We start from the raw sequence: 15,278 nt of genomic DNA, 5'->3' as shown, positions 1-15,278 counted from the left end.
TCTGTTTATTGTGTACCAAGCTTGGGTTGGCCCCAGGACCTTTGCACTTGCTGTTCCACCAATGTGGCCTTTGCACTTGCTGAACCAATCTTTCTTTTTCTTTTTTTTCACCACTATCTCATTCCAGAACATTTATTTATTTATTTATTTATTTATTTATTTATTTGAGATGGAGTCTTGCTCTGTTGCCCAGGCTGGAGTGTAGTGGCGCGATCTCAACTCACTGCAACCTCCGACTCCCTGGTTCAAGCGATTCTCCTGCCTCAGCCTCCCAAGTAGCTGGGATTACAGGCACGTGCCACCACGCCCAGCTAATTTTTGAATTTTTTTTTTTTTTTTTTTTTTTTTTTTTTTTTTTTTTGAGACGGAGTCTCGTGCTGTCACCCAGGCTGGAGTGCAGTGGCCGGATCTCAGCTCACTGCAAGCTCCGCCTCCCGGGTTCACGCCATTCTCCTGCCTCAGCCTCCCGAGTAGCTGGGACTACAGGCGTCCGCCACCTTGCCCGGCTAGTTTTTTGTATTTTTTTTTTTTAGTAGAGACGGGGTTTCACCATGTTAACCAGGATGGTCTCGATCTCCTGACCTCGTGATCCGCCCGTCTCGGCCTCCCAAAGTGCTGGGATTACAGGCTTGAGCCACTGCGCCCGGCCAATTTTTGAATTTTTAATAGAGATGGGGTTCACCATCTTGGCCAGGCTGGTTAAGATCTCCTGACCTTGTGATCTTCCCACCTTGACCTCCCAAAGTGCTGGGATTACAGGGGTGAGCCACTGTGCCTGGCCAGGTCTATGAGTTTTAAAGATCACCTGTGTGGATTAAAGGTGAAGATTTAAAAAGGGTGACCATGGGAGGCGGAGGTTGCAATGAGCAGAGATCCCACTGCACTCCAGCCTGGATGACAGAGGGAGACTCCATCTCAATCAATCAATCAATAAAAGAAAGAGGGCAGGGCGCGGTGGCTCATGCCTGCAATCCCAGCACTTTGAGAAGCCAAGACAGGCGGATCACTAGGTCAGGAGATCGAGACCATCCTGGCTAACACGGTGAAACTCCCTCTCTACTAAAAATACAAAAAATTAGCTGGCATGGTGGTGGGCACCTGTAATCTCAGCTACTTGGGAGGCTGAGGCAGGAGAATGGTGTGAACCCGGGAGGTGGAGCTTGCAGTGAGCCGAGATCGTGCCACTGCACTCCAGCCTGGGCAACAGAGCGAGACTCCGTCTCAAGAAAGAAAGAAAGAAAGAGAGAGAGAGGGAGGGAGGGAGGGAGGAAGGAAGGAAAGGGTGACCACTTGAAGGGCTGCTGAAATGGGCCGGTGGCTTGTATTAGAGTGGTAGTGGAGGAAATACAGGATATATTTTGGAGGTAGAAAAACCAACATGTTGGCAGCATGGATACAGGGGTTTAGGGTGGAAGGGGTTGAAGGAAAGAAAGACATCTAGGAAGAGTTTCACATCTCCATGGTGGACCTCAAATTTAGGCATATGTTTTGTATGTATTCAGCCTCCACATATTGCATTTAGAGTCTCAATTAATTCATTGGGACACAGCATAGCATAGGGAAGGAATTTGTACTAAATTTGGAATCCCTATCCTGTGTGATCTTGGAAAGTGCCTAAACCTGAAGAGCCACCACTTCCTCTTCTTTCAAACGGTGATAGGATGTGTAAGGGTTTGAAAAGATGTTTGCAAAGCTCCACAACAGCACCTAGAACTCAGGGTGTCTAAAGAGGTTGTGGGAAACCCTAACGGGATGAGGCAGAGAGCCTCAGATTCAAGGTTTTTACCCAGGAGGGAGTGGTGCATGAGGAAGGTTGCAAGATTTTGAGGAGGCTGGACACTTACAGCATTGAGAAAAAGAATATTCCAGTTTCAGCTGACGCGGTGGCTCACGCCTGTAATCCCAGCACTTTGGGAGGCTGAGGCGGGTGGATCATGAGGTCAGGAGTTCAAGACCAGCCTGGCCAAGATGGTGAAACCCCATCTCTACTAAGAAATACAAAACTTAGCCGGGTTTGGTGGCGGGCGCCTGTAATCCCAGCTACTTGGGAGGCTGAGGCGCGAGAATCGCTTGAACCCGGAAGGTGGAGGTTGCAGTGAACCAAGATCGCGCCACTGCACTCCAGCCTGGGCGACAGGGCAAGACTTCGTCTCAAGAAAACACACACACACACATACACACACAGTATTCCAGTTTCTTTCTTTTTTTTTCTTCTTTTCAATCTGGAGTATTTCAGTTTCTGCCTGAGTTGGAAATGAGTCCCTCTGCTATGCATCCCAGCAAAAGGACACCTTAAATACCTAACTCGGGAGAGTACGAGGTTATTCCTGGAGTCTGGAACAGTGACTATCATAGGTGCTCAGTAACCGTTTAGTGAATAACATCCCAATGAAGTCAAGAGGTTGGCGTAACTGGAACAGTCGGCGTGAGGCGCACCAGGTTTCCAGCGTTCCTGGTTTCCACGTCACTATGGTAACGCCCCACCCTGCACACCCAAGGCGAACTACAATTACCACAAGCGCCCGCGGTTTCCCCGCCCAAAGGGAGAGAATGGCGCGAGCAAGCACGGAACCGGCTTTTCCTCCTTCCTGCAGCGTGATTGGCCCGCGGCTCAGGGAGGCGACCAATGAGTGCTCTCGTGGAGAGCGACGAGGCCAATATGGCTTCCTGCACCTGGTGACGCTTGGCGAAACTGAGGTCTCATGGAGAAGCCCCCGAGTATTGAGGTGAGAAGGAGAGGACTTAGCGTGACTTGGAAGGGGAACCCCGAGATCCTCGCTCCGTGGACCCTTCTTTAGGGCTTTTAGCGACGTCTGGAGGATGGAAGGTGGAAGGATGGATAAACTGAGATAGTTAAACTGAGCCAGGGCCAGAGGCGACTGGCGTTACTTTTTGCTCCTCTCCTGCTGGGGCCAATGTTCGGCGAGTTCAGGGAGGAACAGCCGTCCCTGGCCTGGGGGAAGGGGAACTAGGTTTAGGATGTGAGAGCTCCTGAATCGATTCTTTATCCTCATTGTCTCGTGGCCGTGTTCTTTAGGGCTTGTGAGGCCTGTTACATGAGGTGGGAAGTGAAGGGCGATTAACGTTGGGTGAACATCACTCCTTGTCTGTAACGTTCATGTGCATTATCTTCCAGTACCCTCACAGGAATTATTCTTTCGTCTTTGTCGTTCAAGCCACTGAGGCTTAGAGGTGGTGCGACGCCCCAGGAAGTTACCCCGGCTGGAAAGTGAAGGAGGTTGGCTCTAAGTCTGTCCGCCTCCGAAACTGTCTGTTATGCTTTTCACATTGTACTGCAACCTGGAACCCACTCATCCCTTTTGTTTTTTCTTTCAGACGGAGTCTTGCTCTGTTGCCCAGGCTAGAGTGCAGTGGCCGGATCGCGGCTCACTGCAACCTCCGTCTCCGGGTTCAAGCAATTCTCCTGTCTCCGCCTCCCATGTAGCTGGGATTACAGGCATGCGCAACCACACCCGGCTAATTTTTATATTTTTAGTAGAGACGAGGTTTCACCATGTTGGTCAGACTGGTTTCGAACTCCTGACCTCAGGTGATCTGACTGCTTCGCCTCGACCTCCCAAAGTGCTGGGATTACAGGTGTGAGCCACTGCACCCCGCCTCATCCTTTAATCATTTGGTTTCTGGGCACTTTATATTTGTTTTAAGAGACGGGGTGTTCCTCTGTTGCCCTGGCTGGAGTGCAGTGGTTACTCACAGGCGTGATGACAACGCACTGCAGCCTCGAACTCTTGGGCTCAAGCAATCCTCACACCTCAACCTCCTAAGTAGCTGGGACTATAGGTGGTCTCTGTCACCCTGCCTGACAAGGGTACCTATATTTGAACTGTTTCCTTTCTAGCATATTTGCATGTATAGTTGCAAATATAAAGTGGAATAGCTCAAACATTCTGTAAGGGTAAAGGACAATAATAATGTGAAGAATAATAGCATGTCACACTTTTAGAGCTGTTACTGACTGCTGGAAATAGAACTAGGCTTTACATATCTTAATCTTCATAAGAATTATCTAAAGAAAGCTTATTATCTCTCTTGTAATGATGAAGAACTGAGGGTAGCAAGATAAAATACGCACAAAATCACACAGTTAATAAATGTTAGAGCCAGGATTCAAACCTAGGCAAATCATAGTCTATGCTTTCAACCAGTAAAAGTTGGCAACGTTTATTGAGCACTTACTATATGCAAGTCACTATTCTGAGTGCTTTGCCTGTATTGTCTCTTACTTCTCCCCCTTTTTTTTTTTTTGAGACAGAGTTGCTCTCTATCACCCAGGCTGGAGTGCAGTGGTGCAGTCATAGCTCACTGCAGCCTTGACCTCCCTGGCTCAAGAGATCCTCCCACTTCAGCCTCCCTAACCACCACGCCCAGCTAATTTTTTCCAGTTTTTGTAGAGACAGGGTTTCCCTATGTTGCCCAGTCTGGTCTTGAACTCCAGGCTCAAGCAATCCTCCTGCCTCGGCCTCCCAAAGTGCTGCGATTACAGGCATGAGCCACTGTGGCCAGCCCCCAAACCCTGTGAAATAGGTGGTACTATCCTCATTGTACAGATGTGGAAACTGAAACACTGCAAAATTGACTTGCTGCAGGTCACACAGCAAGTAAGCACTAGAGATGGTATTTGAGCTCTTCACACCTTTTTTTTTTTTTTTTCCCCTTTGAGACAGCGTCTCCCTCTGTCATCTAGGCTGGAGTGCAATGATGTGACCATGATTCAGTACAGCCTTGACCTCCCAGGCTCAAGCTATCTTCCCACCTCAGCCTTCTGAGTAGCTAGAACTACAGGTGCATACCACCACCACCTGGCTTTTTTTTTTTCTTTTGAGACAGTATCTCACTCTCTTGCCCAGGCTGGATAGCAGTGGCATGGTTATGGCTCACTACCGCCTTCACCTCCCAGGCTCAAGCAATCCTTCCACCTCAGCTCCAAGGAGCTGGGAATACAGGCACATGCCACCACACCTGGCTAATTAATTTATTTTTATTTTTTTGAGACGGAGTCTGGCTGTCGCCCAGGATGGAGTGCAGTGGCACCATCTCGGCTCACTGCAAGCTCCGTCTCCCAGGTTCACGCCATTTTCCTGCCTCAGCCTCCTGAGTAGCTGGGACTACAGGCTCCCACCACCACGCCTGGTTAATTTTTTGTATTTTTAGTAGAGACAGGGTTTCACCCTGTTAGCCAGGATGGTCTCAATTTCCTGACCTTGTGATCCGCCCGCCTCAGCCTCCCAAAGTGCTGGGATTACAGGCATGAGCCACCACGCCCAGCTGAGTCAAATATTTTTATTTTATAGATGAGAAAATTGAAGCCCACAGAAGTTAAATGACTTGCTCAAGGCCCTATAGCTAGTTAGGATCAGAGCTGAATCTAGCGCTATAGTACACCCCAAGATGCCACAGTTATCTGTGTGTCATCTGCCTCTCCGATCCTCTTTGGAGCAGTCTGGGTCCCAAATTAACTTTTCTGTGACTTAAACTGTTTCTGAGTTGAGATCATTTTGATGTAATATTGAACACAGAAGACATTTCTTTTTTCTTTTTGAGACAGAGTCACTCTGTCGCACAGGCTGGAGTACAGTGGTACGATCTTAGCTCACTGCAACCTTCGCCTCCCAGGTTCAAGCAGTTCTCTGCCTCAGCCTTCCAAGTACCTGGGATTACAGGCGCCTGCCACCACACCCAGCCAATTTTTGTATTTTTAGTAGAGACAGGGTTTCACCATCTTGGCCAGGTTGGTCTTGAACTCCTGACCTCGTGATCCACTCGCCTTGGCCTCCCAAAGTACTAGGATTTCAGGTATGGGCCACCATGCCCGGCTAAGAATTAATTTGTAATATATATCTTCTACCCCAGAAAGTCTTTGTGAAGTACCTTAGGATATTTCACTTTTTTTTTTTTTTTGAGATAGAGTCTCGCTCTGTCACCCAGACTGGAGTGCAGTGGCACAATCTTGGCTCACTGCAGCCTCTGCCTCCTGGGTTTAAGCGATTCTCTGCGCCAGCCTCCCGAGTGACTGGGACTACAGGCACCCACTACCACACCTGGCTCTTTTTTTTTTTTTGTATTTTTTAGTAGAGACAGGGTTTCACCGTCTTGGCCAGGCTGGTCTCGAACTCCTGACCTCAGGTGATCTGCCGGCCTCGGCCTCCCAAAGTGCTGAGATTACAGGCGTGAGCCACTGCACCCGGCCCTCATTGTTACACAGTATTCTATTTGAACCATGTTAAAATATCATCATTTGGAAATCCACAGAGGAGCCTGGTGAATTCCTAACACATATTTTCTGTCTTGTTAAGCTGTTGTATTGCATCATGGTGGAGAAATGTGGAAATAGGAGTAATGATCCTGGTATTTGGAAGGTTCCCGGAAGTGTGAGGGGGCTGATAGCAGATCTGCAGCTTCTCCCCCCGTGCACTAAAGCCAACCATAATTCTTTCTACCTGGTTTGTGTCATCCTCCATTAGGAGACCCCGTCTTCAGAACCAATGGAGGAAGAGGAAGATGACGACTTGGAGCTGTTTGGTGGCTATGATAGTTTCCGGAGTTATAACAGCAGTGTGGGCAGTGAGAGCAGCTCCTATCTGGAGGAGTCAAGTGAAGCAGAAAATGAGGATCGAGAAGCAGGGGAACTGCCGACCTCCCCCCTGCATTTGCTCAGCCCTGGGACTCCTCGCTCCTTGGATGGCAGTGGTTCTGAGCCAGGTGCCTTCAGAGTGTCCCCTGAGGATGGAGAGGAGTCAGAAGATTATAGAGGAAGAGGGGGATGGATATAGGCTATATGGGCAGAGCCATCCATATGTAAAAGGCTGTTAACTGTGATTTCTAAGGGATCAGATGTGTAAGGATCTGTAAGAGAGACAGAAGCACCCCAAGTAGCCACAGCGGTACTTCCTTTGCTGAATTTTTTTTTTTAAGACTTGAGTCTCGCCCTGTTGCCCAGGATGGAGTGCAGTGGCATGATCTTGGCTCACTGCAACCTCCACCTCCCGAGTTCAAGTGATTCTCGTGCCTCAGCCTTCCAAGTAGCTGGGATTACAGGCACCCACCACCACACCCAGCTAATTTTTGTATTTTTAGTAGAGGTGGGGGTTCACCATGTTGACCAGGCTGGTCTCAAACTCCTGAACTCAGGTGATTCACCCACCTCGGCTTCCCAAAGTGCTGGGATTACAGAAGTGAGCCACTGTGCCCGGCCCCAGTCTAATTTCACATTGTGACTTCATTCATTCTTTCATACAACTAATGTGTATTCAGCACAGTTTAGATGCTGCTGAATAACACGGTGCTGCTTTTTTGTGTAAGTATATACAGTGGATTTCCAGCCTGGATGTTAGAAGATAGGAAACCTAAAGTGTTTTGGTTCCTTTCTGAGAAGGGACAAATAGCTTGTGGCTTGGAAGTCAGGGTGGGAGTGGGGAGGTAATACATGATAAAGTGACCCTGGGTAGGAGGATTGGGTTGGGGGCGGGCAGATGAGAATCCCTGTGGATCATCTGGAAGCCAGTTGAGTTCAGAAATGTGATGCTTGGACAGCTGCTGAACCCCTGTGTCACGGCCTCCCATGTGTGGGCTGCCTGTGAAGAGAGGCAGGCTAGTCTGTGATGACACTGCCATCCCTTGGATCCCAAACTTTTTTTGTTTTGAGACAGGGTCTCATTCTGTCACCCTGGCTGGAGTGCAGTGGTGTGAAAATGGCTCACACTGCAGCCTTGACCTCCTGGGCTGAGGCAGTCATTCCACCTGAACCTCCTGAGTAGCTGGGACTACAGGCGTATGCCACCATGCCTGGCTAAGTTTTGTGGTTTTTTTTGTAGAGACAGGGTTTTGCCATGTTGCCCAGGCTGGTCTTGAACTCCCAAGCTCAAGTGATCCCCCACCTCGGCCTCCTAAAGTGCAAGGATTACAGGTGTGAGCCACTGCACCCGGCCCCAAACTTGTTACAAGAGTAATCTAATACTCTTTGCTGTTGAATCTTACTTCCTTTTTTATTTATTTATTTTTTTTTTTGAGATGGAGTCTCGCTCTATCGCCCAGGCTGGAGTGCAGTGGCACAATCTTGGCTCACTGCAAGCTCCGCCTCCCGGGTTCAGGCCATTCTCCTGCCTCAGCCTCCCAAGTAGCTGGGACTACAGGCACCCGCCACCACGCCCGGCTAATTTTTTGTGTTTTTAGTAGAGATGGGGTTTCACCATGTTAGCCAGGATGGTCTCAATCTAACCTTGTGATTCGCCCACCTCGGCCTCCCAAAGTGCTGGGATTACAGGCGTGAGCCACTGCGCTCAGCCTTATTTCCTTTCTATTCATGTTGTCTTCTTTTCATCCCTTGCCTGTTTTATCTTTCTCTCTTCTATCCTCTTCCAACCCTTCTTTTAGAATCTTAGGATTTAGAACTAGAAGGAACCATTAGAGACCACTTAGACCCGGGATTCTGCACATTAGAATCATCTAGGGGAGCTTTTAACAAACTATAGGTGCCAATCTCCCATCACAGACCATTAGAATTTTAGGTTCAGGCTTTTTTTTTTTTTTTTCTTTTTTTTTTTTTTTTTTTTTCAGACGGAGTTTCGCTCTTGTTGCCCAGGCTGGAGTGCAATGGCGCCATCTCAGCTCACTGCAACCTCCACCTCCTGGGTTGAAGGGATTCTCCTGCCCCATTCACCCGAGTAGCTGGGATTATAGGCGCCCAGCACCACGCCTGGCTAAGTTTTTGTATGTTGAGTAGAGATAGGGTTTCACCATATTGGCCAGGCTGGTCTATGAACTCCTGACCTCAGGTAATCCACCTGCCTCGGCCTCCCAAAGTGCTGAGATTACAGGTGTGAGCCACTGTGCCTGCTCAGGCATTTTTAAAAGCTCCCCAGGTGGGTCTAATAGTGAAGTCACGGGCCAGGCGTGGTGACTCACTCCTGTAATCCCAGCACTTTGGGAGGCCGAGGCAGGCGGATCACCTGAGGTCAGGAGTTCAAGACCAGCCTGCTCAACATGGCGAAACCCCTACTAAAGATACAAAAAATTAGCCGGGCGTAGTGGCACACGCCTGTAGTCCCAGCTACTCAGGAGGCTGAGGCAGGAGAATCCCTTGAATCCGGGAATCGGAAGTTGGAATGAGCCGAGATGGCGCCACTGCACTCCTGCCTGGGTGACAAGAGCGAAACTCTGTCTCAAAAAAAAAAAAAAAAAATGAAGTCACAATTAAAACACTGATCTAGCCGGCCGTAGTGGCTCACGCCTGTAATCCCAACACTTTGGGAGGCCGAGGTGGGCGGACCATGAGGTCAGGAGATCGAGACCATCCTGGCTAACATGGTGAAACCCCATCTCTACTAAAAATACAAAAAAATTAGCCGGGCTTGGTGGCGGCACCTGTAGTCGCAGCTACTAGGGAGGCTGAGGCAGGAGAATGGCGTGAACCTGGGAGGCAGAGCTTGCAGTGAGCCGAGATTGCGCCACTGCACTCCAGCCTGGGCGACAGAGTGAGACTCCATCTCAAAAAAAAAAAAAAAAACCACAGATCTCGTTCAGTCCCTTTACTATATAGATGAGAAAATAGAGCCATAGAGGTTAAGTGACTCTGGCACTTTTTCTTCCTATAAATTTTTTCTCTTCTTTTTTTTTGAGACAGTGTCTTATTTTGTTGCCCAGGCTAGAGGTACAGTGGTGCAAACATGGCTCACTGAAGCGTCAACCTCCTGGGCTCAAGCAGTCCCCCCCTCCACTTTAACCTCCCAAGAAGTTGGGACGACAGGCGTGTGCCATCACACCAGGCGTTTTTTTTGTTTGTGTTTTTTTGCAACAAGGTCTTGCTGGGTTGCCCAGGATGGTCTCGAATTCCTGCCCTCAAGCAGTCCTCCCTCCTTGGCCTCCCAAACTGCTGGGATTACAGACAGGAGCTACCATGCCTGGCTTCTTCTCACTTTCCTCTCACAAACTTTTCAACACTCACCTATTCCCCCAGTTGTCCTCATGGATTTCCATTAGCTCCTCTGTTGACATATGCAGCCAAGGGAGGCCAAGCAGCAGCACTTTGTTCAGGTAGATTCAGGATATACATGCCAGTACCTCCCATTCCTTCTCTTACTCCATTAGCCTTGGTCGGGGCAGGGGCTCACCTGGTTAATGCAGTGCCCCAGGTTTTGAAGGGCCCATCATTTTGTTGGCTTTGAGGTGGCCGTATCGGGTGAGTCATGTGCTAAGTTCTCTTCCCAGCTGTCTGTGAGATGTGTGGTATCGTGGGTACAAGGGAAGCCTTCTTCTCCAAGACCAAGAGGTTCTGCAGCGTCTCCTGCTCCAGGAGCTACTCCTCCAACTCCAAGAAAGCCAGTATCTTGGCTAGATTACAGGTGAGAGGCAGTCACCTGGGTCCTTCCCGGGGCCTTTGGTGCTGAGATAGGAGCCACTAATTGACTGAAGGCAAGGGCCAGGAAAGTTTGAAAAGCCCCTTGCTGGTGGCCAGCTGGTATTTATTATGTTCTCAAACTTCAGTGGACAGAAGAATCCATTTATGGAGCTTTTTAAATTATAGGTTCCTGAAGCTACCGTCTATTCCCTACCCTCATCCCCCAGAGTCTGGTGTGTTCGGTACATTTTAAACAAGAACTCTGGGGAAGGCTGACGCCCTTGGTCTTCACCCCACACTTTTATACATCCTTTGAAAGGAAGCTGGGAAACAGGCCCAAGGTTCACCAGCCATGGTGGCTTCAGGAAGTCCGTGCCTTGTCTGACTCCATATCACAGGCAGCTACCTAGAAAGTCTTGCCAATTTTCTAAATTACTGACATTTATAGAATTTTTAGAGATGGAAAGGTTCTTGGATGTGGTGTTGAACCCACACATTTATTAAGTATACTGAAGTCCAAGGAGGTAGAATAACATACCTAGTGTGGCTCTGTACGAAGAGAATGGCAGAATTGAGGCTGGAACCTAATCTCAGGGGCTTGATCTTACATTGTTTCCCAGTAGCTGTGACCAGCATCCACAACACTGCTTCCCAAATTTGCCTGCAAGCTGGGATCACGTGGAAAGTTTAAAAAATATTGATGCTGGTCGGGTACAGTGGCTCACGCCTATAATCCTAGCACTTTGGGAGGCCGAGGCGGGTGGATCACGAGGTCAAGAGATGGAGACCATCCTGGCCAACATGATGAAACCCCGTCTCTACAAAAAATACATAAATTAGCCAGGTGTGGTGGCGTGCGCCTGAAGTCCCAGTTACTCAGGAGGCTGAGGCAGGAGAATTGCTTGAACTTGGGAGGTGGAGGTTGCAGGGAGCTGAGATCGTGCCACTGCACTCCAGCCTGGGGAAAAAGAAAAATAAAATTAAAAAAAATATATTGATGCTTGGGTCCTACTCCGAAAGATTCTGATTTAACTGGGATGGCGTGTGGCCTGGACAGAGATTGAAAGAGCTCCCAGGTGATCCTAATGTGCAGCAAAGCTTGAGGACCACCGATGTTTATTAGAAACTGCTGTGTTCTAGAGCCTGCTTACTGCTTCATACACTATCGCCTTTGTGAGACAATTACCAGTGTTTCCCCATTTTGTAGATGTTAGTCAAGGCACAGAAAGGTCCCTCTCTTCAGAGAGCTAAGAATAATATTGGTAATATTAATAGCTACAGTTTGGGAGTACTCGCTAAGGGCTTGACATTCTCAGTCCAATTAATGATCTTTAAAAATTTGATTTTTAAAAAAATTCCTTTTTATAAAGGCTCAGAAATTTCAGTAACTTACTTAAAGGTATACTACTAAAAATTGTAGAACTGGGATTTTCCCCTACGTTTGCTTGGGACTTAAACCCAGATTTCTGCTTCACTGATCTCCTTAGTAAATTCCTGGTCAGTGCTTAAGTTACAAAATACAGACCAGATCAGTGGCCATTCCCTTTGGAAAGGGAGGACCCCCTTTGAGTACCTGATGAAAGCCGTGGACCCTCTCCTGAACATTCGTGTATGTACAGAAGGTTGCCTCCCAGTTCATGCGCATTTCTGGCCCCCTGTGAGGCCCATTCTTTGCTTTGGATCTATTGGTAGCGACACTGGAGGAAGGAGATGACTGAGACTTGAATCTGGCATGGCAGAAAGGCTTAAAAGATAGAACATGGGTCTCTCCCTGCTCTGTAGCCCTGCCTAGCACCCCCGACCCTTCCCCACAACCACCCCCTGAGCTCAGGATTGTTACTGTCATCACTGTTTCACACATGAAGAAACTGAAGCCCAAAAGAAGTTAAGTCACCGACCCAAGCCCAGGACTTCAACTTGGCAGCCCAAATCCAGAGTCATGATCCCAGCCGCTGGGCTACACATAGCCTCTCTCCTCTCCAGGGAAAACCACCCACCAAGAAAGCCAAAGTCCTGCACAAGGCTGCCTGGTCTGCCAAAATTGGAGCCTTCCTCCACTCCCAAGGGACAGGACAGCTGGCAGATGGGACACCAACAGGACAAGACGGTAAGATAGCAGAGGGCTCCGCTTAGGAAGCTGCCATGGCTGAGGAGGAGGCTGGGTTTGGGGTGGCCTTTTCTAGGAATGAAGACTGGGCAAACCGGCCAGGTGGAAAGTGCGCTAAGCCAGGGTCACCACGGATTGCACCTGCCTCACCTGTTGGGGATTGTGGAAATTACCCAGAAAAATCCCTTCAGCCACCCTTAAATCACCAGGACTCCTACCCATGATCATTCAAACGCCAAGAATTGGCTGTTTTTGTTTCTTTTTGCTTTTCTCCCTGTGGTTTCTGTTTCCCTGGGGCAATGAAGGCCCGGATCTGGTTGAAGGCAGGTTTGGAGAGGAAAGGAGCCTGTTTCTCTTTCTCTGAGTGTACAGCAATTGCTAAGCAAGTTAAACGCATGCATAAAGCAACTCCGCTATCACTGTTCTCAGTTTCTAACTGAAATGGAGCTCAGCAGGCAGGAGCTCAGTGGCAGGGGCCCTGGCGTGTGCGCACCCCTCCCCCACATTTAGATTGGGTGTGGCCAATCAGGTTGAGGGAGGTGGGAGGAATTTAAGCCCAGGGATATTTGAATTTTCCTCTTGGGGGAAGAAGGGCAAGAAATTTCCCTTTGAATGTTCCTTACTCCTGAGTCTTGCCGCCTTTCAATTCAGTCAACAGTGGTCCCTCATGGCCACTGGAGGAGCAGGTATAGGAGTGAAGGAGGGTGTCGTGGGCAGCGCCGTGAGAGGGGCTGCTGGGGGTGGGGGACCTACCTCTGCAGGTCCCACAGGGCCCTTGGGGTCCAGGCTCCTAGACTGGCTGCTGCTCAGGCTCCCAGCCTGACTCGTCCTCTTTCTGCTCTGCAGCTCTGGTCTTGGGCTTCGACTGGGGGAAGTTCCTAAAGGATCACAGTTACAAGGCTGCTCCTGTCAGCTGTTTCAAGCACGTGAGTGCCCTCGAGCTGAGGGAGGGAGGCCAGGGAGCCGGCCATGGAGCTGCTCCTCCACCTGCTTCACTGGGTGGCTTCAGGCTGGACGGTGGCAGTGGGGAGGTTTTTGCCCTGAATTCTCTAACAGGCTCAGCATTTTCATTCCCAGGGGAGTTGCCTCGTACCTGTGTCTAACACATATAATCCAATTTGCTTTGTAAAAAGCCTGCCCCTGGGTGCCTGGGCTAGCACAGCTGTGTCCAGGATCTGTGACGAACTAAACTCAAGTGACCAGGATGATGGAATGGGATACCCCAACTGGCTGAAGCCAGGGCTGAGAATAAAAAAGGTGAATTTGGCCGGGCACAGTGGCTCACACCTGTAATCCCAGCACTTTGGGAGGCTGAGGCGGGCGGATCACCTGAGGTGGGGAGTTCGAGACCAGCCTGGCCAACATGGTGTAACCCCATCTCTACTAAAAATACAAAAATTAGCTGGAAGTGATGGTGGGCACCTGTAATCCCAGCTACTTGGGAGGCCGAGACAGGAGAATCCCTTGAACTTGGGAGGCTGAGGTTGTAATGAGCTGAGATTGCGCCACTGCCTTCCAGCCTGGGTGATGAGCAAGACTCTTTAAAAAAAAAAAAAAAAAAAGTGATTTTCCCAAAGGAGAGTCAAAAGCACCATTGGCAGGAAAGTGAGGATTAGGTACTGGGAAGGCAACTAAAACACCCCAGTGCTGTCCTGGGGCATTTTATTTTATTTTATTTATTTTTTTGAGATGGAGTTTCACTCTTGTTGCCCAGGCTGGAGTACAATGGCACTGTCGGCTCACAGCAACCTCCCCCTCCCAGGTTCAAGCGATTCTCCTGCCTCAGCCTCCCGAGTAGCTGGGATTACAGGCACGCACCACCACGCCTGGCTAATTTTGTATTTTTAGTAGAGACGGGGTTTCTCCCTGTTGGTCAGGCTGGTCTCGAACTCCCAACCTCAGGTGATCTGCCCACCTGAGCCTCCCAGAGTGCTGGGATTACAGGTGTGAGCCACTGCGCCCGGCCCCCTGGAGCATTTTAATAGGAGGGAAGGTAGAGAGTAAACTTGCAAGGTGGATGGCTGTGTGTAAATGAGGGGGTCATGATGCCCAGAGCACAGGTTTGAGTGATGACTGAAGGAAAGTATATTTGTGCTAAGAACATTGCCCCACCATTGCTCAGGCTGGCACGGGCACGAAGGGATCCAGGCTCACCAAGCCATCATGTGCCCAAAATGATACAGTAAGAAACCAGTCCTGTAAAGATTAGGACTCGGTTCTGTCTGACTCGGTCTCTAGGCATCACCCTGCATCCCACCACCTCCACTCCCCGGCTCAACTCTTCAAGGACAGGGGACCTCATCTCTTTATCCCTAGAGGCTGGTTCTGCACACAGTGGGTGATGCGAAAAGTGGAGGTGCAAAGGAGGACTTGACTGAGGTCATGAGGCAGCCCGTCTCCCCTGCCAGCGCCGTTAGCTCACTCTCTCCGTACTCTCATCGCCACACAGGTCCCACTCTATGACCAGTGGGAGGATGTGATGAAAGGGATGAAGGTGGAGGTGCTCAACAGCGACGCTGTGCTCCCCAGCCGGGTGTACTGGATCGCCTCTGTCATCCAGACAGCAGGTGGGTGTTTGGCCAGGGCAGGGCCAGCGATGTGTCTGCAGGGTGACATCTCTAGATGGGTGGACAGTGTTGTAGGCAGCAGTTGGCTTCATAAAAATCCCACCTACTGGGGTTTCTGCCCCACTTCTAAGGATTCTTCTACCAGAGAAGGGAACACAGAGCTTGGCAGACTTGGAAACTCTAATTTTTTGTTTGTTTGTTTTTTTAGATGGTGTCTCGCTCTTTCACCCAGACTGGAGTGCAGTGGTGC

The 15,278-nt window shown here is 49.5% G+C and overlaps 1 protein-coding gene and 1 pseudogene across 2 annotated transcripts in view; one reads left to right on the top strand and one right to left on the bottom strand.

Annotated features, from left to right (window-relative positions):
- The window catches only part of LOC126929229 (60S ribosomal protein L17-like), a 198,475-nt pseudogene that overhangs the window by 62,116 nt on the left and 121,081 nt on the right, over positions 1–15,278 (bottom strand).
- L3MBTL2 (L3MBTL histone methyl-lysine binding protein 2) overlaps positions 2,554–15,278 on the top strand; it is a 25,431-nt gene continuing 12,706 nt past the window's right edge. Inside the window, exons 1-6 of one of the 2 annotated variants that reach the window (XM_050805850.1) lie at positions 2,554–2,726; positions 6,483–6,720; positions 10,225–10,358; positions 12,338–12,461; positions 13,308–13,387; positions 14,911–15,028. In XM_050805850.1, coding sequence (XP_050661807.1) covers positions 2,703–2,726; positions 6,483–6,720; positions 10,225–10,358; positions 12,338–12,461; positions 13,308–13,387; positions 14,911–15,028 — 718 coding nt within the window. In that variant the 5' untranslated portion in view covers positions 2,554–2,702. Of the gene's footprint in view, positions 2,727–6,482; positions 7,316–10,224; positions 10,359–12,337; positions 12,462–13,307; positions 13,388–14,910; positions 15,029–15,278 lie in introns of those variants that run through there. The other variant, XM_050805851.1, reaches the window with a different exon arrangement.

This window comes from Macaca thibetana, chromosome 10, assembly GCF_024542745.1.
Source record: "Macaca thibetana thibetana isolate TM-01 chromosome 10, ASM2454274v1, whole genome shotgun sequence".
Taxonomy (NCBI): domain Eukaryota; kingdom Metazoa; phylum Chordata; class Mammalia; order Primates; family Cercopithecidae; genus Macaca; species Macaca thibetana.
Note: the sequence above shows the minus strand (reverse complement) of the source record. Positions and strands in the feature narration are given on the sequence as shown.